Source organism: Rattus norvegicus, chromosome 10 (assembly GCF_036323735.1).
Source record: "Rattus norvegicus strain BN/NHsdMcwi chromosome 10, GRCr8, whole genome shotgun sequence".
NCBI lineage: Eukaryota > Metazoa > Chordata > Mammalia > Rodentia > Muridae > Rattus > Rattus norvegicus.
In genome coordinates this window covers 68,663,608-68,688,005 of record NC_086028.1, presented here as the reverse complement: position 1 = coordinate 68,688,005, position 24,398 = coordinate 68,663,608, and the positions used below count along the sequence as shown (strand labels likewise).

The window sequence follows — 24,398 nt, the reverse complement described above, 5'->3', positions numbered from 1 at the left end:
TTTCTTAAGTAAGGAAAGGGAAAGTCAATAGCTATCTTGGGTAGTATAGGAGACTAATGGATACTACAAACTACTGAATACTTAACTTAGTATAAACAGTGTAGACTAAGTGCTAAATGTACATACCATCTCACTAACTCATTATAAAAACGACTTCCATTTTGCAAATGTAGAAACTAAAACACAAAGTCTAATGAGCATCTTGCCTACCACCAGACAGATAATACATGGTGAAGCTGACCCTCTCATCTTGTGTTTGGGTGAGGTGGTTGAGTCAGTCAGCTAAGTGAGCAGTACTGAAATTTGGGGTAGCAGAGTAAGAACAGTGACCCACAAATGACCAATGATCAACTATTTATTGGGGTACTACAATGTACTGATCTCATTTTAAATTTCACAATGGTCTGTACTTCTAGGGCTATGCTGTGCCTACCATTCGGATGATGGCCGCAGGTATATTTAGCAGGACAGGAGGACACACTTACCCATTTTGCCATCTTCTACAAAAAGCACATTGAGTGGGATGAGGCAGCTGAAGTAGAAGACATCAATATTGTTTTTAACAGCCACCTGGCAGGAAAGCAAAGTGGAAAAATGTGGACATCAATGAGGAGCCGGGTAGGAGGAGAGAACAGGTGTGTGTCTAGAAATCTGCTTCCTATGTCAGCCAGTGCAGGCCTCCCAATCAATACACAGCAGCCCACAGACTGCAAAGCACACCCCTCCCCACTCACCAACATATAACTGTGACTACTTGTGAGAAATGTCTCCAGGAAGCCCATCTGTGGCATACCCTCTAGGACCAGTGATCCTCAACCTGTAGTCTCCACCCCTGTGGCGGCTGAAGGACCCTTTCACAGGGTTTTACATCTATTCATAACAGTAGCAAAGTAACAGTTCTGAAGTAGCAACGAAAACATTTTTATGGTAGGGGTCATGAGGAACTGTATTAAAGGGTTGCAGTGTTAGGAAGGCCGAGAACCACTGCTCTAGACAAACGATAAGCTCTGTAGTAGTGTCTTTTCAACTTTAAAAAAAACTTGAAATTCTTGAGTGATTCCGGGTGCACATGGAAACTATGATGACTATGCAGAGGTCAGAGGGCATCTTTTGGGTATCATACTCTAAGCCCTGTCTACCTCCTCTGAGACAGGGTCTTTCACTGGTCTAGAACTCACCAATTAGGCTACCCGGTCTCCATTTGCGTGATGCATGCGCCACATCTTGAATTTCTACATAGGTTCTAAGGATGAAATTCAGGTCCTCCAGCCTCCTCTGCATAACATTTCTGTTCTTTTTCATAACTATTCTAACAAAGCAGGCATCATTCCCTTCTGGTTTTATAGATAAGGAAACTAAAGGAGGGAAAAGGAACACCCAGGTCATAAAGACTACACCAAGATTCAAACTCAAGTTTGTCTGTGTTCAAATCAATCTCCGTTATGTTTTTTTCTTTTTTTCCACAAAAACTAGAGGCCACAGATGCCTCTTAACTTTTCCAAGAGATGGGTTTGATAAGCCTACTTCCCAGGTCCTAGCACAATGCAGGCTCGAGCACTGGTAAACCTGGTGGTTCTAAGGAAAAGCACTAAAGGCAACAGATGAGCTTTCTTCCCACAACACGAACTGCTGGGCTATGGTCTCACTGCAGATACTTCGTTTGGGAGACAACAATAATGAAAGTGTGGGGGAACAGGCAGTCCTACAGCAGGGTCCAGGGCATGGAAGGTGGGAAGAGAGGGAGCTGCTCCTCCAATACTCCGCTGCGCTCTGCCACCTATGACTTCCTCACCACGGTCCCTGTACTGTAGGAAAGTGTTCCTCTGGGCGAGGTCTATGATCACTATCCAAGCCTACTTCCTTCTCACTTTGCTCTTAAAAAGTAAAAGAAACCAGTAGAAGTGGCTGATGCAGAAGGGATGATGTGAGTTCAAGCCAACCGGTATTACAGAGACCCTATTTCAAAAGACAAGACTAAACAAACAAGAAAGTAAAGCTAAAAAAAAAGTGTGTATCTAGAGCCTTCCAACCTCCCTACCTACCCAACTTCTCTTTCAAAAAACGAAACAGAAACAACAAACAAGAAACAAAAATAAAAAAGCCAAGAAACACAAAACCTCACAAAAATGAAAATCAAAACAAATAAGCAAAAGACCAATAAGGCCCCACCCACTCACATACACACAAAAAGCCAAACAAAGCAAAATGCAACAAAAGCCCACAAAAATACCAGAGTTGTATGTTCACTGACTACTCCTGAGCATGGGCCTGCCTTGGAGTGTGGCTGATATAGCCAATGGCATTCCCCTGGAGAAAACTGAGTTTGCCCTTTGCAAACAGCCTTTTGGCTGGGAGAAGAACTCTGGTTCATTTACCCTCAAGTGCTGGGACCTGTAATGGCTTGAACCTGTGCAGGTCTTGTGCATGATGCCACATCCTTTGAGTTCATGCATGCACCAGTCCTTAGTATCTGGAAGATACCGTTCCCTAGTCACCCACTAGCGCTGGATTTTACAACTGTAATCCTCTTCTACATAGACCCCTGATCTTCAGGGATGGGATTTGATGGAGACATCCCATTTAGGACTCAGTGCTCCAAAGCCTCTCTCTCGTTCTGCCCACCATTCCGGTTGTGGCTCTCTGTCCTAATTCCCATGTACTGCACAAAGCTTCTCTGATGGGGCAGACGGAGGGGCACTGATCACCCATCATCCCTTCTTTCCTATCCAAACTAGGTACCTGTCTCTTCATCAAAACTGCGACTATGTGATGGAGGAAACTCGTTTGCAGTCCCCAATTTCTCACCAGCTCCTTTTCTGAAGGTAACTAGCACCTTTGCTTCCTCCCCATTTCCTGGGTGTGCCTCCTTGATAACAGTCTCTCTGGTCTCTCAAAACTCCTTCAATTACTTTCTTATTGAGCTGTTCTTCTGACCTTACAATCCCCAAGCCCAGAAGTCTCTGACCTTCAGCACACAGCCTGGTTCTCAGAGACTGGTAGGTTAAAGCAGGGTAAGGAATGTCAGGAAAGGGACGTAAGGCTCTTACAGCACCGCTGAACAGCACCGCTGAGCAGCCATGGGCTTCTAGAAGAGAGCTAAACTTTAATCCACCCGACTCTCAGCAGAAGAATTTGAGAAAAGGACACTGTTCACGTTAGGTCTCAAGGCAGTGCCTGGCTCTGTGAAGGACATTTCCAATTGAGACTTGGGGAAATGGAATTGGCTGGCCACCGAGGGTTTCGGGAATACTAATGATTGTCATTACCCTCATTCGGAATACAAAGCAGTCAGCTCTCACAACGTGCCATCAGTTTAAACATTTACTGGTACTCACTCCATTCCAAGCTTTTGTGAAGGAACTAAAAATAGAGAAAATAAGATGCTTATCTCCACAGGGATAGTGGGTCTTAACTAAAGCTTTTATCAGAACCATCCGGACAGGTTTTTCACAATGGACACTAGGGATCTGCTCTATATGAAAGAATTACAACTTCTCCATCTGGAAACTGTGTCTAGAATGACCACTAATTTACAGCAGTACCTTCTAAGAAGCCCGAGTGAGTCCATAAACATTTGTCTTTCTGAGATGCCTGTTCCATCAAAGTCTGACTGCAATAAAAGTCCACAAAATGTTCCTGGAATTTGGCCAGCTAAATCTGGACCTCCTAAAAAAGCCAGGAACCCCCTGACACTGTGATACACATTACAGGGTTTTCTTCTTCCCTGAAGACTGCCCCAAAATGTCTGCTCTAGAATGTGAAGTATTCTGCCTCTAATCAAAGGCAGCAGACAGTGCTGGCAGAGTCTTGGGAGCCAGAACTACTGACTTCGAATTCTAACTTTGACATGTGCTTGCTGTGTGACTTAGGGGCAAGTAGTACTCAGATTAATTTCCTGTCTACAAAGAGATCAGAGGCATTATTCCCGGGGCTGTCATAAAGAAGAGTTTGTGTTTGCTAAGCACACAGAATGCTAACTCACAAGCACTATGAGGAACATAAGACACCAAGAAACTGCTTTCACCATCTCCATTTCTTTTGATTTTTTATTGACTTTTTTTTAAAGTAATTAAGGATACCCACATTAGATCACACAAGATTTTACTATTACTATTACGCTCCATAGGAATCAGAGTTTTAAAGGGCTTACTGGCAAACTGTCTGCTTAAGGTAAATGCCTCTTTCAACTGTGGCTTGGTAAGGGAACATCTTTTGGGAGCAACTGCACAGGTTACTTTCAGGGGAAATGTTTTAATCTTTTATATTAGCTTTTAAAATTTGTACTTTGCAGTTTTCAAACTCTTACCATGGGGAAGAACTGTGTTCATCTCAGGAGTCAGTGTTCTCTTGGATCTGCCTCCTGTCTACCTCTCCCGGCTATTTCCTTCATTTCAACCATATCCAAATTACTTCTTGTTCCCCAATACTGAAATTCAAAGCTCTGCACTTTTCACATTCTGTTCTTTCTGCTTGATACATTCTTTTCCTTAAGCTTTGTTTAACTGTAAGACTAGCTCAGTCTTAAATTTTCAGAAAGCCCTAAAAGCCCCCTCACAGCACCCAATGCACACACTACTATTACAGTGCAGATACAAACTTATTATTTACACAGTCACTACTGCTACAGTGAGCTGAGAGTACAGGGCATTTCACTTTGACCAGCACACAGCCTGGGCCCATCAATCTTTGCTGGATGGGCTTAAGGGAAGGGCAGTACACAGATGGACCACAGCGCCAGTCTGTTCACTGGGTCCCCTCCATTATGCACTTCATTCATATTCAGAACAAAGCTCTCTCAGGAACACACACTCCCAATGTGGCCCAGGGTGAGGTGTAGGAGTCCAAGTTAGATGGTGGTGATTTTTTAAGTTTGAAATCAGAACCAAAATATTATCTAGCACTTTAAGGTAGTAGACTATATCTAAAGGATGCTAGATACTAGCCAGGCATGGTGAGACACATCTTTAATCCCAGCATCTGGGAGGCAGAGGCAGATAGATCTCTGAGTCTGAGGTCAGCCTGGTCCACATAGTCAGTTTCAGGCCAGCCAAGTGTGTGTGTGTGTGTGTGTGTGTGTGTGTGTGTGTGTGTGTGTGTGTGTGTGTGTGTGTGTGTCCTATCTCAATCAATCAATCAATCAATCAATCAATCAATCAATCAAATAAAATAAAAATAAAAAAACCAACCAAATAAACAAAAGAGCAAGCTAAATGCCCATGGATATGCCAACCATCTTTGAGTGTAAACAGAGCCTGTCTCTTCTTTGAGATTATTCACCTGCACACATGTGCACCATGGTAATGTCTGGTGCCTGCAGAAGTCAGAAGAGGGAGTTGGATCCCTGGAACTGGAGTTACAAATTGTTGTGGGTCACCATGTTGAGTGTTGGGTACTGCGCTGCTTCAGGAGCAAGCCCTAGAACCTATCTTCTTCTCCCCCTCCCCCCTTCTTCCGCTTCCTTTTCTTCAGGGTGTTGGACATTGGATGTAGAGCCTCTCATATGCTAGGCAAGTGCTCCAAGATGGAGCTGCACCCCAGGCCTTTACTGTTTTAAAGACACAATCTCATGTGGCTCAGATCCTTCTGTCTCGGACTCCTACAGAGACAGGTATAATCCATTAAAATTTAAACAAAATAAAACAAAACCTTTCTATAAGATGATGGTGGTAGGGGGGCTAATTGTGCTGGGATCACACTCAAGCCCATCTTCATGTTATCATTGTTTTGAAAGATAAATTTAAAACACTATGTACATATGTGTATCTGTGTGTGGTTTTGTGCACATTTGTGTGTGTGCTCATAATGGCCAGAGGCACTGGAGTTACAGGAGCTTGTAAGCCACTTAACATGGGTGTTGGGAATCAAACTTGGGTTTTCTGAAAGAGCATACCTTACTCTTTAACACTGAGCTCTCTCTTTCTCCTGCCCCTGCTATCATTTCAAACTCAATATATAAAATACAGAACCTTTTAGCATCTTCCTATTTCTGCTTGTGTCTCCACCCATCCACCTGCAACTCCCCTTCACACGTTTATTTACCTTCTCCAGTTTATTCTCAACACAGTAGCCAGAAGGATATTAAAACATACACTGTCCGGCAAGTACTTCTCTGTGCAAACCTTCACTGGTCCCATCTCATTCAGAATGAACTGCCTATAATGTGCTCTCCACTCATGCGGTGACGGCTCCTCTTGGCAGTTCCAGATAAGGGCTGTTCTTTGCACAGGGCACACATCTAATTCTGTGCTTTTGCCCTTGCTGTTTCTTCTGTGGAACACTCTTCCTCCTGACATCTGCATGGTTGACTGCCTCCTCCCAGCTCTGCTCTCATCACGGTTAATCTTAGGGAGGCAGGTCTTCCAGACCAAGTATTATGATACATCCCTGTACAGCCCCAGGAGCCACAGATAGATCCTTGCTTTAGCTGACTTTTTTCACTGTCCTCTTTCTTGTCCCATATGCTTTTTATTCTCTTTTTAACTTTATTTGTTGGCTTGGTCGTACCCCTCTAAGGAAAGCATGGATTATTTGAAGGAATTTTTGTCTTTTGTTTACTATGTTTTCTAGTACCCATATTCATAGGAGTGTTGTTGGGTAGGTACTATGTAAGAATGATTATAAAAATTATCATCATTTAACAAAAAAAAAGTATGTGTGTGTGTGTATAAGTGTGTGTGTGTGTGTGTGTGTGTGTGTGTGTGTGTGTGTGTGCAAGCACGTGACACATTAGAACAGGTGCCCAATCCCCTGGTAGAGGCAGTTACACTTATGAGATGCAGTTGTGAGCTGCCAGATGTGGGTGCTGAACTCAGGTCCTCCACACGTGCAGCAAGGGCTTTCAACTGCTGAGCTAATGTCTACCCCTCTACTCAAAGCTTTTTGACCCCCTTTTGGTTTAGACAAGATATGAACTTAGTTTAAAGGCTCTGCAAATAGAGCACTTTTCAGCCTCCTAGTGTATGCTCCTTAACAGAGGGGTAAAGCATGCATGCTTACTAGGAGAAAATAGGAAAGGTAAAAATTATTTTAATATGAATTAGCCTATGATAAGGATGCAATTCCTTTGAAGTTCTATTGAATTAATTTCATAATACATGTATATGTTTTAATATGAAAATATGTATCTTCTTTTACCTCTAAGGTGTCCGTCCATCCATTCATCCATCCGTCTGTCCCTCTATCCATCTATCCATCCATCCATCCATCCATCCATCCATCCATCCATCCATCCATCCACCCACCCATCCATCCATGTCTGTCTTTAAGGCATTCTCTCACTGTATAACCTTGCCTGGCCTGAGACTTATTGACCTTGAACTCAGAGAGATCTATCTGCTTGTTTCTGGCTCCTAAGTACTTTCATTGTATAGGCTTTAGCTTTAAGTATCCTCAGTGCTAGGCATGGTGATACACACCTTTAATCCTAGAACTCAGGAGACAAAGGTAGGGAATGGTCAACATAGCAAGTTCCAGAACAACCAGGGCTACATAGAAAGACCCTGTCTCAAAAAATAAAACAACAACAAAAGTCAAGTACCCTTAGCAAGGCCGATTGGTGGTTCTTAAAGTTGAGTGAGTTGAAACTGGCATAAAAAATAGATACAAATAAAAACAGAAAGTTATCTCTATGTATGTTGGCACATGCTTATAATCCCAGGTACTGGGAAAAGAGTATGGTAAGTATGAGGCCACTATAGACCGAATAGAAAGATAGCAAGATCCAGTTCCAAAATGTCAAAAGCAGATATAATGGAAATGCCGATAATCTCAGTCCTCAAGAGCTGGGAGCAGGAGTACAAGGCCAGAGGCCAGCTTGGGCTACACAGCAAGACCATGCCTTAAAAAAACAAGACACAGATTGAAAATATCACTATCTAGCTCATAAGCAGTTAATGTTCATTTCACCTATGTAAATATGCATGATGAAAAATTAATGCCGTTCAAAGAGTATAAGACTCACAATAACCACACTCCCAAACAAAAATGAAAAATGGATTCACTGAACAAAGGAATAGTATGCCTGCTTCAGCTTCAGCCCTAAGACTTCCCAAAGCAGATCACAGATGGTACAAGGAGAGGGCTGCCTGCTGCTCTGGCATATACCATGTGCAACATGTGGCCACAGCACTATGAACCTGCTTCCTTCTCAGGACATCAACAGGAAGAGTAAATAGACAGGATTATTACAAGGCTCTCTGAAGCACAAAAGTGAGCTAAAAATGCTTAATAACAATAATAATGTTTTTTAAAGTTACTTTCAGGGGCTGCTGGGGAAAGAGTAGCCTGTCAGCGTCAGCCTGTACCCCACAATTACTTTCTTTTCCTAGTATAGGAAGCCTACTGCAGTAGCTGCAGCCTCTTTATGGCGGCACAGCTGGAGAAGAACAGGCTAAATTAATATTCTAACTGTGTTCCAGTGTATTTAAAAGCACTATAAAAAGGTCTGAAATGAACTCAGTCTGAACTCTGGCAGATGAGGCCTCTTACCACACCCCTCACCACAGGTAACCAAAGAAGGTACAGACACAATCAAAACCAAAACCAAGTGAGCAGTATAGGGCTCACCTTCCAGAGTATCTTATTTACTCTGTGACGTCACAAGTGACCTTTCCGAGTCTCTGGAGAATAATTTCTTTTTATTCCTTTTCTGCATTTAGCTTTTGGAGAGATTATTTGCAGACCAGTCCAAGTTAGGACCGAGCAGTGACGCCAACCATCTCCAGTTCTCTGAGGAGTGATGATTCAGACGTGTTTTTAAAGCACCCCACAACCTAGTCAACAGATCCTAGGGGAATGGCTCAGAGTGACAGGTTTTTAATGGCACAGACTCTAAGTGTGAGGTGCAGCATCTGAGGCTCGGGCAGAAACGGCCCTTTCTGTTAGCTGCAGGAGTTCAATTGACCTACAGCTTTCTTCATAATTAATGCCAAAATTATCGTCTGCCTAAAGTTTAAATATTGCCTTCCATTTCAAGGCCTGTTGACCAATCAATTATGGGAGATCCTCAGAGATATCCTGATGAAGCAGAGCTATCTGCCTCATCTGACAGTATCTAGGCACAATGAAAAACATAGCAGAAACACGAAAGTCTGTACAGAAAAGAGCAGTTTACTTCTCATCAAATTCTAATTAATCTCTAGTCCAATGCTGATCTGCAGACAGTTCTCGTTCTATTCTTTCTTTGACCATCTGCTAGGTGAGGAGAACTCATGTGAGCCGAGCAGGGCTCAAACCAAACTGCTGGGTGTCCTAGTTAAAGGCTCTCCTTGTTGGTTCTCTGGAGATGGTGGGGTGTTATCCACTGTCAAGAGTATGTGAACAGGAACCCTACACAGGGCAAGTATGTCGGCTTCCTCTCCTGACAGAAACAGTGTTCCAGGTCCCTAGGTAAAAGCCCCTATGGGCAATGACATGCACTTCAGTGCCTATAGTTTTGACAGAAATGGAAGCTTTGAATACGTACCTCCTCTTTCATAACTCCTAGAACTCAAAATTCTCCAGTGGACAAATTATTACTGGACTTTAAAAATACAACAAATTCTCAGGAGCCAATCTCTTTTTAGGTTTTGAGAGGAGATAAAAACAGAAATGTGTCTTCTATAAGTTCTCTTTCTGCCAGGAGAGCTTCTTAATCTAGTCTCAAAAGTTCTCAAGTCATTTAGACCATGGGTTAGATTAGATTCCAAAAATGTCAAGGAGTAGATTAAGGTTGTAAAGCAGACAGATATTGGTTTCAATGAGAGATTAAACTGTCAGAATTCTGACTTGGGTAGAGGCACACAAGAATGAATCCAAGTCTATCTATGAAAGAAGCCCAAAGCACAGGACCATTAGAACTACTACAATCAAGTTCTACAACTCTTAAAGATTTATCTTTAAGTTTTACTTATGTGTACATGCACACATGCATACAGGTGCCTGTAGGGCATGGAAGAGTGTCAGATGTCCTGGAGCTGGAGTTACAGATAGTTGTAAGCCTCCTGGTTTAGGTCCTAGAAACCAAACTTTGGTTCTCTGAAGAAGCAGGGCAAGCACTCTTAATCACTGAGCTGTCTCTCTAGCCAAGTTCTGTAATTCTTATTGCAATTTAAATCAGATCCAAGTAGCCTACCTATAGCCTTTACAGAAGCTCTCTGAACAGCAGGAGACAGGCTAAACTAACCCTCAAAGTCCCAACACTATCTGTAGTGTAAGAACAGCCAGCTAGGTGACAATTCATTCCCAAACTGAAGTTCAGCTTAGGAATTTCAACCTTTGTACCCCATATCTCTTAATTTATAATCATACCTATTTTTCCTTACTAGTGTAAACTTTCTGATTACATACAAAGACAAACCTAGAATCAGAATTTTTCTTTTAAAGGCAAAAGGTAGACTGTTTGATCATTATCTGAAGAAACGGTTTTCTTTTCTATGCATCCCTAACTGGCCTGGAACTCACTATGTAGACCAGGCCAGCTTCAAACTTATGGTGATCCACCGATCTCTGTTCCCCAAGTGCTAGGATTAAAGGTATGTGCCACCATGCCCAGCTCTGAAATCCTTACAAGCAAATTGTCCTTAAAGCAAATAAATGAAGGAGCAGGTAAAGTGAACAACTGTGTCATTTTACCTTGATTTGGTTTTAGAGGTGGGGTTTGAGTAGGTAGTCCAGGCTGGCCTCTCGGTGGTCCTCTCATTTCCACCTTCTCAGTGCTGGGATTACAGACAAGAGCTATCATGCCCATCTTAACTTTCTATTCAATGTCCTTCCACCTCTCTGTGCATTGTCTCTTTCACAGACTTCTTTGCCTTTATTTGGGTTATGAAAGGCAAGCAAGCTACATTTTAGTCTCTCAGTGAAAATGTCTTGTTTAGTTGTATTTCCTGCCGGTATAAGAAATGATCACTCTGGTTTTTCTAAGGCACTTAGAAAGAATCCTTGAACTTTTTTATTTACTCTGAGCTTGAGCTTCGAGATTTACCCTAGAAACACTAATAAAGGTAGTCTTGAGCTCTTACATCATAAATAACTTAGGGCTGGCAGTGCGATTTTATTCTGAAGGTGTATAGGCGTAGGTTAGTGACACAGAACTTCTCCAAATGTTAGAAGATGTTCTATTTGTCTCCTCACCTCCAATCTTGGGATGTATCCATGTACACCCTTTCCTGTTCCCTCCCACGGACAGGAACCTGTGATGGTCTGAGATTAAATTTAGGTTTAGGATTACCTCCCCTCCACAAATGGCTGTTGGACTACCAAGCAACAGGCAGAGATTATAGGGGAGACCCTGCTAAGATGAAGAGTTGGTCTTGCTGGATACTGTTCAAGAACTGGAGGAATCTGACATTTCTAAATGGGAAAAAGGTCACTGATAACAAATATTTACTACTATGTCGTTTGGCACTGTTCTAGGCACTGAGGTGTTGTGAGTGTGGGGGCAGTAACTGCTGCTCTTCTAAAGTTTGCTCTCATCAGAGTGGGGAAGGAGGTGAGAGGGAAAAACATGTATTTAAAATGTAGTAAGTAGCACAGGAAGGAAAAAGGTCAAGGGACTGGAGCAGCGGTGGAGTTAGACTTTACTTAAAGAATCTATTTTGGCAGAGCCCTGAATGAAGCAAATAAACCACGTAGATAGAAGTTGGGAGGGCATACATACTCCAGACAAGAAAATGGCCAATTTAAAGGTTTCAGAGTAGCAGTGGACTTACTGGAGTCAAATGGAACAAATGGAGTCGATGATGTAAGAAGAGAGAAGGACATGGTTAGGACACATAAAGTTCTGTCAGGACTTCAGCTTCTCAGCTTAGACAATTATGAATGTATATTCTTTCAGACTGGAAATGTGAGCTTAAAGAAAGAGGGTTAAACAACAGCCAAGCAATGTTCAGTCCTATGAGCTGCGTGCCTTACAAGGAACTTCAGGTCAAGAGAAAATAATGTCAAGATATATGTCGCTGTTCTTGCTCAAAGTGGCTCCCCTCTCCTGCCCCCAAAGTGGTGCTGCAGATTAAACCCAGGGCCCAAGCTCTACCACTGAGCTATGTATGCAGCCCCAAGTTCTTATTTCAAACAAACAAACAAACAAACAAACAAACACACTTTATGGAAGGAAAATAAACTAGGAACTTCTATGACATCTTTTTGCCAAACTATGACTTTGACTAATAAGTGATACTAGTACAGCGAACAACCCCGTGACTCTCCCGACACCTTCACTACAAACATTCGCCTTTTCTTCCTCTAATTGGCCTTTAATAAAATTCCTTTATACAGTGTCATTTAGCTGTTATAGTACTGATGGCCAAAAATAGCCATCAATAATTTCACAGGCCTTTCAGTCTAGAGACAGGTCACTTTTCCATATGCTAAACTTAATATGATTTATTTTTATTCTATGTGTGTGAGTGCTTTGCCTGCATGTATAGATGTGTATCACATGGGTCCATGGCACCCACAGGGGCCAAAAGCGGGCATCAGATTCCCTGGTTACAGACTGTTGGGCCTCCAGTGGGTGCTGAGAACTGAGTCTGGGTCCTTGGCAAGAGCCTCCAGTGCACTGAGCCATCTCTCCAGCCCTGCAAATGCCAAACTCCTACCTTGGCAGTTCTGCAAACCCTACACAACAAACACACAGCACGGGAATCCTCTCTTCCCTTTCAATGACAGCGACCCGTACCCTGCCAGGACTGGGAGACTACAGCTGTCACATCTTAAATGTCATAACATTAATGCTCAGGGGTGCAGTGGAGGAAGGGAACCTCCTGCCTGCTGTGAGAGCTTATTGTTAAACTTTCCTTATTTTCTAATGTTCAAGAAATTGAACCCAGGGGATTTACACACACCGGATAAGAGTTCTGCCGATAAGCTATTCCTCCAGTCGCTGTTAGACCTGAAGACAGGGGCTACCAATGGTGCAGCAAATAAGGACGCCTGCCATATACAGCCTGAGTCAGGTCTCTAGGACCCACAGGTGACCAACTTGTGCAAATTGTTTTCAGGTTCCTCTATGTGCACATCCACACTGTAAGAGGCAAAAAGGTTCTTGTGCTCACAGAAAAGCCTAGGAGAACCAGGAAGGTTAAACACACAGGATTTCTTAAAAGGAAGGTCAAACATACACTTCCTTCAAAGGAAGGGATGCACAACCTGTTGTCTGCCCAGAAGGCTGACAGCTGACAGAATTAATAGCCTGGTGACCTTTGTGCTGTCTGTGTGGCCATACTGGATCCTCCTCAGCTCTTACCAGGAGCTTTTCCCTCAATCTATCAATCCTATCTTTATAGAAAGTGTCATATGTGGTTTTAATGCAGTCCTGTCTGATCTTTAGTTTACTTTGTTCCTCAAGATTTATGTATGCTTAATTGTGCACATGGAATTGAGTTATTGATCACCAGCAAAGTTTTCACCAAATTGTGCTGCTTAAATACACCTAAAATAAACTACTCAGGAGTTTGAACACCAGGTACTGAGTCACTTTGAACAGAACTGTCTTCTTTTCGCCTCTCACAGACTGTTACTCTACGGGTCACGGAGGTCACAGAGACCCTCCTCTCTCCCTCTCCTCTCCTTCGCTCCCTCCCCCACTGAATAATTTAAAAAGGCCCTTTAAAACATATTTAATATACATTGTACCAAGTCCTCAGATAATAATTTCCAACATCACAGACTAGTATGCTAGAAGCCCTAGTGACAACACAAAAACTTCATTAACTATAAATTGGAAATCAAGTAGAGACACAGCTGTGCCTGTGTACTGGCCAGTATGTTATCCAACCTTATGTGAACAAAAGGAAGACATGTGGCTGTTGAGGTGCTTGACAGAAGGACAGATCACTGAGCACAGAAGCTATCTCTACATAGTCCATTATGGAAGTGGTCATATACAGAAGAGGCAGATATTGTCAGTGAAAGCAGTAGACTACGAGTATTTACCCTCCAACTCTTTGAATGGTTCCTGGAAACAAAGGAGCCTACTAAGCCAAGGACCACTGTACTTTCAAAAATGATTAGTCGATATTTTCTTAGTTTCCAAACTATGATAGAACCTAGTGATATTCATCAGCAAACCCCAGTTCTAACTGAGTTTTCTTTTTTAAAATACTAAGACTAATGACTAACCTTATCAATACTTTCCCTTAAACCAGGCTTCCCTGAAATCAAACAAGAGGGGCAACAAAGCCAGGTGCAGTGATGTACAACTGTAACCCCTGCTACTCAGGACACTCAGGTAGGACTGGGAGTTCAAGGCCAGACTGGGCAACATAGAGAATTTATCTCAAAGTAACACAAAAACATTAATAAAAGTAAAAATGAGTTTAGACCAGGCACGTTTTCATTACACACACCCATGATTTTCACTCTGTGCACCTTGATTCTGAAAGAAACTTATTCTATAACATCTACAGTTGGCACCTACAGGGATGCTAAAGGAAGACATATTTCAGAAAACAAACAAAAAACCAACATTCTTTTTTATGGAATTCCACAAAGACAGAAAGAAGCAGAACATTTTAGGATAATACACACTGGTACTATTCCTGCAGACACTCAGTGCAGTATGAATTCTACCAGAAAACAGACAGGCTTTGAAACAGAAGAGTAAAGGCTACCCCTCCAACTCTGAGGCATTATTCTCACTATGAAAGGGATGCAGTGTTTTGTGCATGTGAGCAAGAGTTCTGCCCCTGCGACACAGCTGAGCCCACGGCTGTGTCTTTACACACGTGGGCTCAGAGGGCTATGCTAAGCATCTGCACTACCTGCTCTGTGCGGATTTGGTTTTCTTTGTTGGGGTGGGGGTGGGGGAGGTGGAAAGTTAACCCCAGGCCTTGAACGTGACAGGCAGAGCTACACCAGTAGGCTATACCCTAAGCCCTCAAGTTTTATTTCAATATGTAATGATTTTTATATTATAAAGCCTGCATAACCCATGTATTTAAAAAGTAAAAAATAAAAAGTCCTATCTTTTAAAACAAAGCTGGAGCAAAGCATGAGAGTAGTGTAAGTAAATCCATACGTGACCTTAGTCCGCTCAGGAAAATCCCAACCTTCTCTTGAACTCGAACATCTAATGTTCATTAAAGCTTTGTGTGAAGATTTTTTTCAGAATAACAAGAAGAGAGGGACTACAAAGAGGTTGTTACCTGTTTTGTATCGAAACTTCAAAGTTCTCTAAATACATAAAGACTGTACAGTTAAAGTTATTTCCAGCCATTCAACAAATGAGAAGATTCAACTGGATTTCATTTTCTATCATCCACTCGTAACTTAAAATTATGATGGAAGATGGTTTGATTTTAATAAACAAAAGTCTATTATAGACTATTGCCAGTGCAGGGACTTTATAAGTTGTTAAAAATTCCTTATCCATTCTCCAGGTTTCAGCACAGGCTCTGTCCCCATGAACAATAGCCTCACAAGGAGCCTCCCTATGGCGTGAGCTTGGAGTTCTGAGACCCGAGCTCTGTGTTCAGCAGCACCTTCTCCTGACACTGGTGGCAGAATTCTCATCTAGCAGAGTGCCTGGCCTCCTGAGAATAGTGTTACTGCCTATCGCTCGCATGCGTCATTCAGGGGGGCAACTGCTGTAACAGAGGTGCTGCTTGGTTTTTGTCAATTTGACCCAAACCTAGATATATCTAAGAGAGAACCACAGTTAAGAACATGCCTCCCTAAGAGTGGCCTGTGGGCAGGCCAGTGGGGCACTTTCTTAGTGACTCAAGTGGGAGAACCCATCTCATTATGGGTTATGCTATCCCTCGGCAGGTGGCCCTGGGGATATAAGAAATCAGGCTAATAGGCCAGAGGTGGTGGTGTACACCTTTAATCCCAGCACTTGGGAGGCAGAGTGCAGGAGGATCTCCATGAATTTGAGGCAGCTTGTCTCCTAGGGAGTTACAGGACAGCCAATGCTACATAGTGAGACTCTGTCTCAAGGGAGAGAAAAACAAAGAAAGAAAAAGAGGAAGAGAGGGAGGAGGAAGAGAAGGAGGAGGCAGGAAAGAAAGCAGACTGAGCAGGTCGAGCAAGGCATGAGGGAAGAAGCCAGCAGCCTTCCACTATGGGCTTCTTTCTGCTTTAGTTCCCACCTCTAGGTTCTGCCCTGACTTTTTCCAACGACAAACTGTGATAAGGAACTGTGAAGTGAAATAAACCTTTTTTTCTTTGTGCTGCTTAGTTTTATGTCAACTTACCACAGCTAGAGTCATTTTGGAAAAAAGGAAACTCAATTGAGAAAATGCTCCCACCAGACTGGCTTATGGGCAAGCCTGTGGTGCATTTTCTTGACTAATCATTGATATGGGAGATCCTAGCTCATGATGGGCAGTGCCACCTCTATGCTGGTGTCCTGGGTTCTATAAGAAAGCAGGCTGAGCAAGCCATGAGGAACAAGCCAGTAAGCAGCATCCCTCCATGGCCTCTGCATCAGCTCTTGCCTCTGGACTCCAGTGATGGACTGTGATGTCGAAAAAAATGTGATGTCAGGTTGAAAAAAATCCTTTCCTCCCCAAGTTGCTTTTCATTACGGTGTTTTACACAACAGTAGAAATTCTAACTACAGACATGTTCTTACAACAATTTCGTGGTGGGGTATTGGTTACAAAAACAAAAACAAACAAACAAACAAACAAAAAAAACTAAAAAACTGCCCAGGAGATTCCTGTCTTATCTTCTCTGAGGGAAGGCAGTGTAGATGCCTGTGCTCGCTATCAGCAAGGACCTTGTACATGGAACAAGCAGCACCCATAAAGACCATGTGGAGTCCCCAACTATGGACCATGAAAAGCCAATGGAGCTTGAACCCTGAACTTGTTCGCACTATGCATCAGTTGGAAAAAAGCTGAAAATGCCAGGCCAGCCTGTTTCATCCAAGGGAAGCTGCTGCAAAGGCTTCCTTTGGAAGCACTCACCAGCTTTCCTGATCCAACAGCTACGGCTGTGGACGTTCTGAGTATGAATGGACATACGGGAGACGAGAAATACCGGGGACAGGCATCATCTGCAACGGATTGTCTTACAAGCTGCGACTACAATGTAGGAGTGACAAGGGACAGAATTTTCTTAGGGCAATACAGTAAAACCCCTTCTGGACGATAAAGTCTTAAAGACAAGGATCAGAAGTGGTGTCCTCTGAAGCTCATGTTCCACTTTCTTCCCTCATCACAGGCAATGGATGCTGTCTTATTTTAGAATAGGCATGCAAGGAAAAAGAATCAAGAGGCACACATCCACTTGTTTTCCCTAATCAACACTTTAAAAAGAGAGGACTGTAAGCAGAAAGGACTAGTCCTTTAGTCACAGTCATCTCAAAGTTGAGTCTATATAGAAAGGTAAATAAGGACTTAAAAAATTTCATTTACTTAGTTGTCTTCCTCTGTGTGTGTGTGTGTGTGTGTGTGTGTGTGTGTGTGTGTGTGTGTGTCCTCCACAGTATACGTGTGGAGGTCAAAGGCACTCGCAGCGTTTGTTCCCTTCTTCATTTGGCAGGCTCCTGGACCGAACTTAGGTTTGTCCGGAGGCTTCAAGTACCTTTACTGGCTGAACCATCTTGTTGGCTCAAAAAGAATTTTTTTTTTAAATTTATTTATTATATATGAGTACACTGTAGCTGTCTTCAGATACACCAGAAGAGGGCATCGGATCTCTTTACAGATGGTTGTGAGCCACCATGTGGTTGCCGGGAATTGAACTCATGACCTCTGGAAGAGCAGTCGGGTGCTCTCAACCGCTGAGCCATCTCTCCAGCCCTCAAAAAGAATTTTTAAGAAGGTATCATCAGTCTTTTGAAGACAGAAATATAATTCACATTAAGGCTGAGGATGTGGTTGAATGGGCAGAGTGCTTGCCTCTAATTCACAAAGTCCTGGGTTCAATTTCCAGCACTACACAAAGTAGTTGTAGCATAAGCCTGTAAATTCAGATGTTCAAGGTCATCTTCAGCTACACAGTTAAAAGCCAGCCTGAAACACATGAACACTGCTATAACTAAAGGAGAATAAAACATTTTACAGCCACAGATCCATAAAGGAAGGAAAACATAAAAGCAATAAAATCTTAATGGAGAATACACAGATTGACAAAAATACTGTAAGATTCCTAAATGCTTAGGGCTTGCAGCACTCTGGGCTTGCACCGCCATTTAAAAGACAGGAGGAGAGGGTGAGGACGCAGTCTGCCTATCAAATGCAAGGCTCTTAATTCAACCCACAGTAAAGCTCTGTTAAATAAAGAAAAGAGGATGCTGGGCAGTAGTGGTACATGCCTTTAATCCCAGCAGAGACAGAGGTAGGTGGATCTCTGAGTTCAAGGCCATCCTGGTCTACCAAGTGAGCTCCAGGACATTCAGGCATGCCCAGAGAATGCCTGTCTCAAAAAAAAAAAAAAAAAAAAAAAAAAAAAAAGCCAAAACTAAATCTATCCTAACCAAAACCAAACCAAAACCTATCCTAACCAAAACCAAACCAAACCAAACCAGCAACCAAACAAAAACACCCCCAAGCCAAACAACACAAAAGGATTAAGATGTTATCAATAGGCCTGGATTTCCATTCCTTCCATATGGGTAGATGTTACCTGAAGCCCTGGACTCTGTAAAACAGAAGATTAATTCCTTCAGAGAGGATAAAGCAGTTGAGAGTTGGTAGGTTCAGTGACCTTACACAGACTGAATGCTAAGACTTTCTCTCTAGCCTTTCTCAACTTCCCAGCTTCCAAATGGCTGGCAGAGTCTTTATAGTACCCTGTTTACTTAAGGACTTTTAACAAAGAATCAAGAAGTTAAAAAAAAAAAAAAGATATGGTTTTTAAAAACCTCCTTAGTAATCATCTGATTTTAAGAACAGAAAAAGAAAAGCAAGCCCTTCCTGTAACAACAGCCTCACTGACCTGAGAGATGACTTCAAAGGCATGATTAAAGTTCTAGGAGAGAAGGCTTAACAGGGCAGGGGAAAGTAAAGATTAAGACAGAACATTTCCAAGTTTGGGAGAAGCATCAGCTCACAGATTCCAGATGCTCTTTGCTCCAGGAGAGTGTGGGACAGGCTGGAGTGGGCAGGAGGTTGTAGAGATGCTTTGGTGCTACTCAGCCTAGCGACTATCAGCCACGTTTTCACATGTAGTAGACAAGTGGAAATACTACCTAATTTCCATTAATTCCAGTTTATATAACCACACGTAGGCTAATGGCTACTATATTAAACAGTATTAAAGAGAGCTGGGGACGTAGCTCTGTCCTACAGCACTGTCTCAGCACAGCCTAAGTTCCTAAGTTTAATCACCTCCCAAACACAACAAACAATACGGCAAAAGGCTTAAAGAGATAGCAATTACCCTTTATAGGAGAAGGCTGGAGCTCAGCTTGTCCTGTAGGATTCAACCACTTTGGCCCAAGCTGATCTGAAGCTCACTGCATAGCCCAAGCTAGTCTTATACTTGCTGCGCTCTGTTTGCCTAAGCCTCTCAGCAGTGCTGGGACTATAGGCACCTGCCCAACCCAGATGACACTGTGAGCTAGACTTACAAATCCTTGGTAAGACGTATTCTGGGAGGACGGTGCTATCAATATTCTCATGTATACAACAGGGAAAAGGAAGCAAGCAACTATGGGAAGCCATGGACATGTTGTAACCCCACCGTCTCCAAGCAGGCTCTGACTTGAAGAAGCAGTTACTTGTCGGTGAGCATTCTGAGAAAATGTTTCTAAGCAACTAACACAGGTGAAATGAAAAAACAATGACATTGGAGTCAATTAAATACACTTAGATACTGGTTAAGGGTTTTGTTTTATTTAAATAGAGGGAATAATTTTCCGTTTTTAGTAATATAATTATCTGATATAAATAAACTCAAAAGAATTCCACAGTGCAGCAAATTTTACTCTCTATGCTATTTACAAGCTGGACTTATAAGCTGGTGTGTGTGTGTGTGTGTGTGTGTGTGTGTGTGTGTGTGTGTGTGTGTGTTGCTGTGGGTCAAACCTAGACCTTTACACACTGTAGGCAAGCATTCTGCCACTAAGCTATATCTGCGGCCTGACAGAAGCCTCTGATCAACACTGGAATGGCAGGAAAACCATTCTAGGTTCAAATCTCTACTGCAGATTTCATTGCTCTATCTGCAGCACACTCTGCTTCCTATTTAATAAGTAACTGGGGCTGGAGAGGTAGCTCAGTCAGTAAAGTGCATGCTTTGTAAGCATGAGGACCCATTAAAATATGAACAAAAATGGCAGGAAATGATTTTAATACCAGCAGTGGGGAGACAGGCAAAGACAGGCAGATGCCTAGGGCTCACTGGTCACCTAGCTTAACCTGCTTGGTGAACACCAGGCCAACAAAAGATAATGTCCTAAAACAAGGTAGGCTTTTGAGGAAGGACACCAAGGGTTGACCTCTGGCTAACACACATGCAGGAACAGTAGGCTGAGGCGATGGCTCAGTGGTAAAGTGCCTGCTGTGTATGAGTACCCGAGTCTGAGTCTCAGCAGTCACATAAAGCCAGTTATGGTGGTATGCATCTGTAACTTCAGCACTTTCAAAGTGAAGGAGAGTGATACCTGGAGCTCATTAGACAACCAGAGCAGCTGAACCAACAAACCCCAGGTAAGACCCTATCTCAAGATAAGGTGGACGGATGCTAACCACTGGCCTCCATATCCACATGCACACACACACAGACAGACATTTACTCGACATGCACAGACATGTGAAGCAGTGGTAGTATATTTTTAAATTATACTATTTCATATTATAACAAATGATAGTTTAATATGCATTTTAATGAAAACTTTTGTAGTAGCATTATATTACAGTCTGGGCTATCTAGCCTAATCTAAGTTAAATACTCTTGTTCTCTTCCGGGAGGGGAGATGGAAGCTATGCAGTCCTTCCCTCACTTCAGCTGTCTATGTGCATCCTTCTCCCAGCAGACATTAATTCAGTGTTCAGAAAGATAAAAGCCTTTTTCTTTTTAAGGTTTTGTTTATCTTTACTACTGAGAAATGCCAATTAATAAGAGTCACGATTACACTCTGCCCAAGAAGAAAACCTGAAGAATCAGTAGTTGACTACAGATGAAATTAGAGGTGGAGTAGGTTGTGCTTGGTAGGCAAGTGATTGCCCCAATCTCTTCAGACACAATGCTTTACAGACTGCTTCTTTAAAAAACAAAAAACAATGTTTTTAATTTTAATTTTATGTATTGACATGAAGGTGTCAGAGTCCCCTGGAACTCAAGTTACAGACAGTTGTGAGCTGCCATGGTGGTGCTGGGAATTGAACCTGGTCCTCTGGAAGAACAGCCAGTGCTCTTAGCCACTGAGCCACTTCTCCAGCCCACAGACTGCTTTTAACAACAGCACATGTGAGAAAAATAACTTATCAGTCCCAATATTGTATTAGTATCTTCAAGGGAGGGCTTTAGAATAAGACCCACCTTCCTTTAGGAAGGTCTCTCTCTGGGACTCAGTAAATTAGAAGTGTGAACAGGAAAGTGAACTAACATTCCTTTGTTTTAAGAACTGAAAACTTGTCCTAGTTTCTGTGATCCAAATACCCTTCCTACTTCTGAAGTAAAGAAAGCATTCATGCATGCATGCATGCCGACTGTCCCAGACATCATGCTTGAGGCTTAATGAGCCAATGGGAGGTTAGCCTCCCAGCAAAGAGAACAGATGCATATCTGGGTTAGTGACTGGAAGGCTGTGAGCTGGAAACACTCCTGAACACAGCGCTCTCCTCATAGTAACAGCCAGTTCTATCTGTGGAGTAACCCTAGTTTTCTTTTTCTAGTCTCAGCCAAGTTACACTGTGACTCACTTGTCTAGTCTAAAATATTCTTATTCAGTGCTAAGAAAATCAGCAATTAGCCACTGTGGCAACAAGGTAGTCAGGGAAGCGGCAGACAATTGTATTTGTATCTAGAGTACTGAAAAATGTTCAGTTCTAAGTTCAACCCAGTATGCTGTTTCATTAGCAGCCATATCTGGCATTGGTGTCTCTAGAACACCAAGCAACGTGGTTCAGTTGTCTGGACAGGAAAGCGTATGGTTAGTATTTTTGTTTCACCGTGTTAAATATATTTCACAGTCTCATTCAAACTGTTCTGTCATTTCAATTTCTAGGCAGGGAGTAATAATTCTCTGCTAATTCTTACCTCTTCTCTCTCTCTTACTTCCACATTTTGATCAAGTGCAAGCTCTTTTCACTACTGACTTATCTTCTATTTGTGCGGGAGTCTTTTTTTTTTTAATTAAGATTATTTTTATTTTATGTGTATGAGCATTTGCCTGCATCCATGTATGAATGTGTAGTGCCTACAGAAGCCAGAAGCCAGTGTCTGGTCCATTGGAACTGGAGTTACAGACAACTGTAAGCTGTGACACGGGGGCTGAGAACTGAGTCCTGGATCTGTTAAATGCAGCCAATGCTCTTAGCCACCGAGTTTCTTCAGCTGCAAGTCTTAAACCAGGCATGGTGGTGCACACCTACACTGCTATGCTGAGAGGAGTAGGGCCTGGAGGATCAGAAGGTCAAAAGTTATTCTCACCTACTTGAGGAGATGCCAAGTTAGGTTAAATGAGACCATCTCAAAAACAAACAAGCTTTAAAACGTTTATTAAGCAAGTAACTCTCTAACTCCATAGCTTTCTTTTTTGGTTGTTGTTTTTTTATTAAAACCAAATAAAAACTCTGTATCATAAAGCTATTTCAAACTATTTTGTTACCAACTTTATCACGAGAGGTAGGGGATTCTTAGCATGCTGGAGTTGAGATGGGGGAGTAGCCTGGTGGGAAGTGGTGAGGTCACTGGGAATGTTGGCACTTTGCACACATACAGCAGTTGTTGTGAGAGCCTGTCTTGGTTCCGGAAGAAGGCGTTTTTATTTAAAAGAAATCACTACCTCTGCCTCTCTTTTCCCCACGATGTTGCCATGATGACCTTTCCCTCTCACAGGTCATCTGCCACAATTCTATGCATGATACAAGGAAGCCAAAGTGTCCTCACCAGTGACTAAATGTAGACACCATGCACAGACACCTCCCAAACTCTAGGCTAAATAAGCCTGTTTACGTGGGAATTGTTTCACAGCAATGGAAAACAAGCTACTGCAGACTGATCACTTCACACACGAGGGGACATCAGCGACACCTTAACACACATGCTCCGAGTGAAGCAGAACTCTGACCTGCAAGTTATTCAGAGGCTCCATCTTCATGACTGGGCCCAAGGTGTTGAGAGGCAGAGACACATCAATGCTCTGGTTTGGCATCAGCGGAGTATGTATGGCCAAGGGAGTGCTCGGGATGACACCGAAGCTAGAGAGGAAGAGAAGGGACACCCAGACATTCGTCAGGTGGCAGGGTCACACACCTCTGAGTCTGCATGGCTTCTACCACAGTGAGGCCACTTACAGACAACTAAATGGGAGGAACAGTAGGAAGCAGTGTGAGTATTGACCTGCTCTAACACTGCTTATGCCAGAACTTCTATGTGTTTCCATTACATGGTTTGGAAGAGGAAGAAGGTGTTCACAGGCAGGAACTATTGCTGATGCTAGGATTTTGAGAGATCACTTTGTGTATCATGTTGCTGGAGGGTCATATTTAATGAGTGACCATCTCTCTCTCTCTCTCTCTCTCTCTCTCTATATATATATATATATATATATATATATATATATATATATCACACACACATATACACATATATACATATACAAATTTTTTTTTCCTATAAATAGTCTTTTGGAAAAAGATTTAAGAATCTCTCTCTTCTCTCTGAGTAAGCCCAGGACTTATGAGTCTAGGATAGGAGGCCGACAAGGAATGTTCACTTTATAAACAAAAGTATTGAAAAATTAGTGTTAAGTCACTAGTCGAATAACCTATATAGTCTGTATAAAGGCAACCGTTTACTGTTTTCATTGTTCCAGATGGACGAGTTCCCACTCCCAAGGTGAAGTGGGAACTTTTTTTGCCAGTATCTGTCATTGTCTGGATAGGACAGCCATTCTGAGTGCATGAGACAAACTCTCAAAATGGTTTTAATTTACTTGTCCCCAATGAACATTACTGCTTTGTCACTGTGTTTGTTCAGTCCGTTTATCAGCCTACTAACTGAACAGTGGTTTTTTTGTTGTTTGTTCATTTTTGTTTTGTTAGACAAGGTTTCTTGTAAGCCAGACTGGCTTTGAATTTAGTGCATAGTCAAGGATTATCTTGAACTCCTGATTCTCCTGCCTCTGCCTTACTCAGGAGTACAGGGATTACAGGCATGTGTCATGATGCCCCGATTTTGTAAGAGCCAAGCTTACTCTACATTCAGGACCTGCCAAGTTGAGCTTTTACCCCAAGCTGACTGGCACAAACTCAGTACAAGACATACAACTGCTCCACAACAAACCCAGGGTGCTGCTT

The 24,398-nt window shown here is 42.5% G+C and overlaps 1 protein-coding gene across 15 annotated transcripts in view; it reads right to left on the bottom strand.

Moving 5' to 3' along the window:
• The window catches only part of Ap2b1 (adaptor related protein complex 2 subunit beta 1), a 105,623-nt gene that overhangs the window by 14,542 nt on the left and 66,683 nt on the right, over positions 1-24,398 (bottom strand). For 14 of the 15 annotated variants that reach the window (XM_008767937.4, XM_063268347.1, XM_017596973.3 and 11 more), the window contains 2 exons: positions 23,168-23,297; positions 486-570 (listed from right to left, as the gene is read on the bottom strand). In XM_008767937.4, the coding sequence (XP_008766159.1) occupies positions 486-570; positions 23,168-23,297 (215 nt within the window). Of the gene's footprint in view, positions 1-485; positions 23,298-24,398 lie in introns of those variants that run through there. The other variant, XM_063268350.1, reaches the window with a different exon arrangement.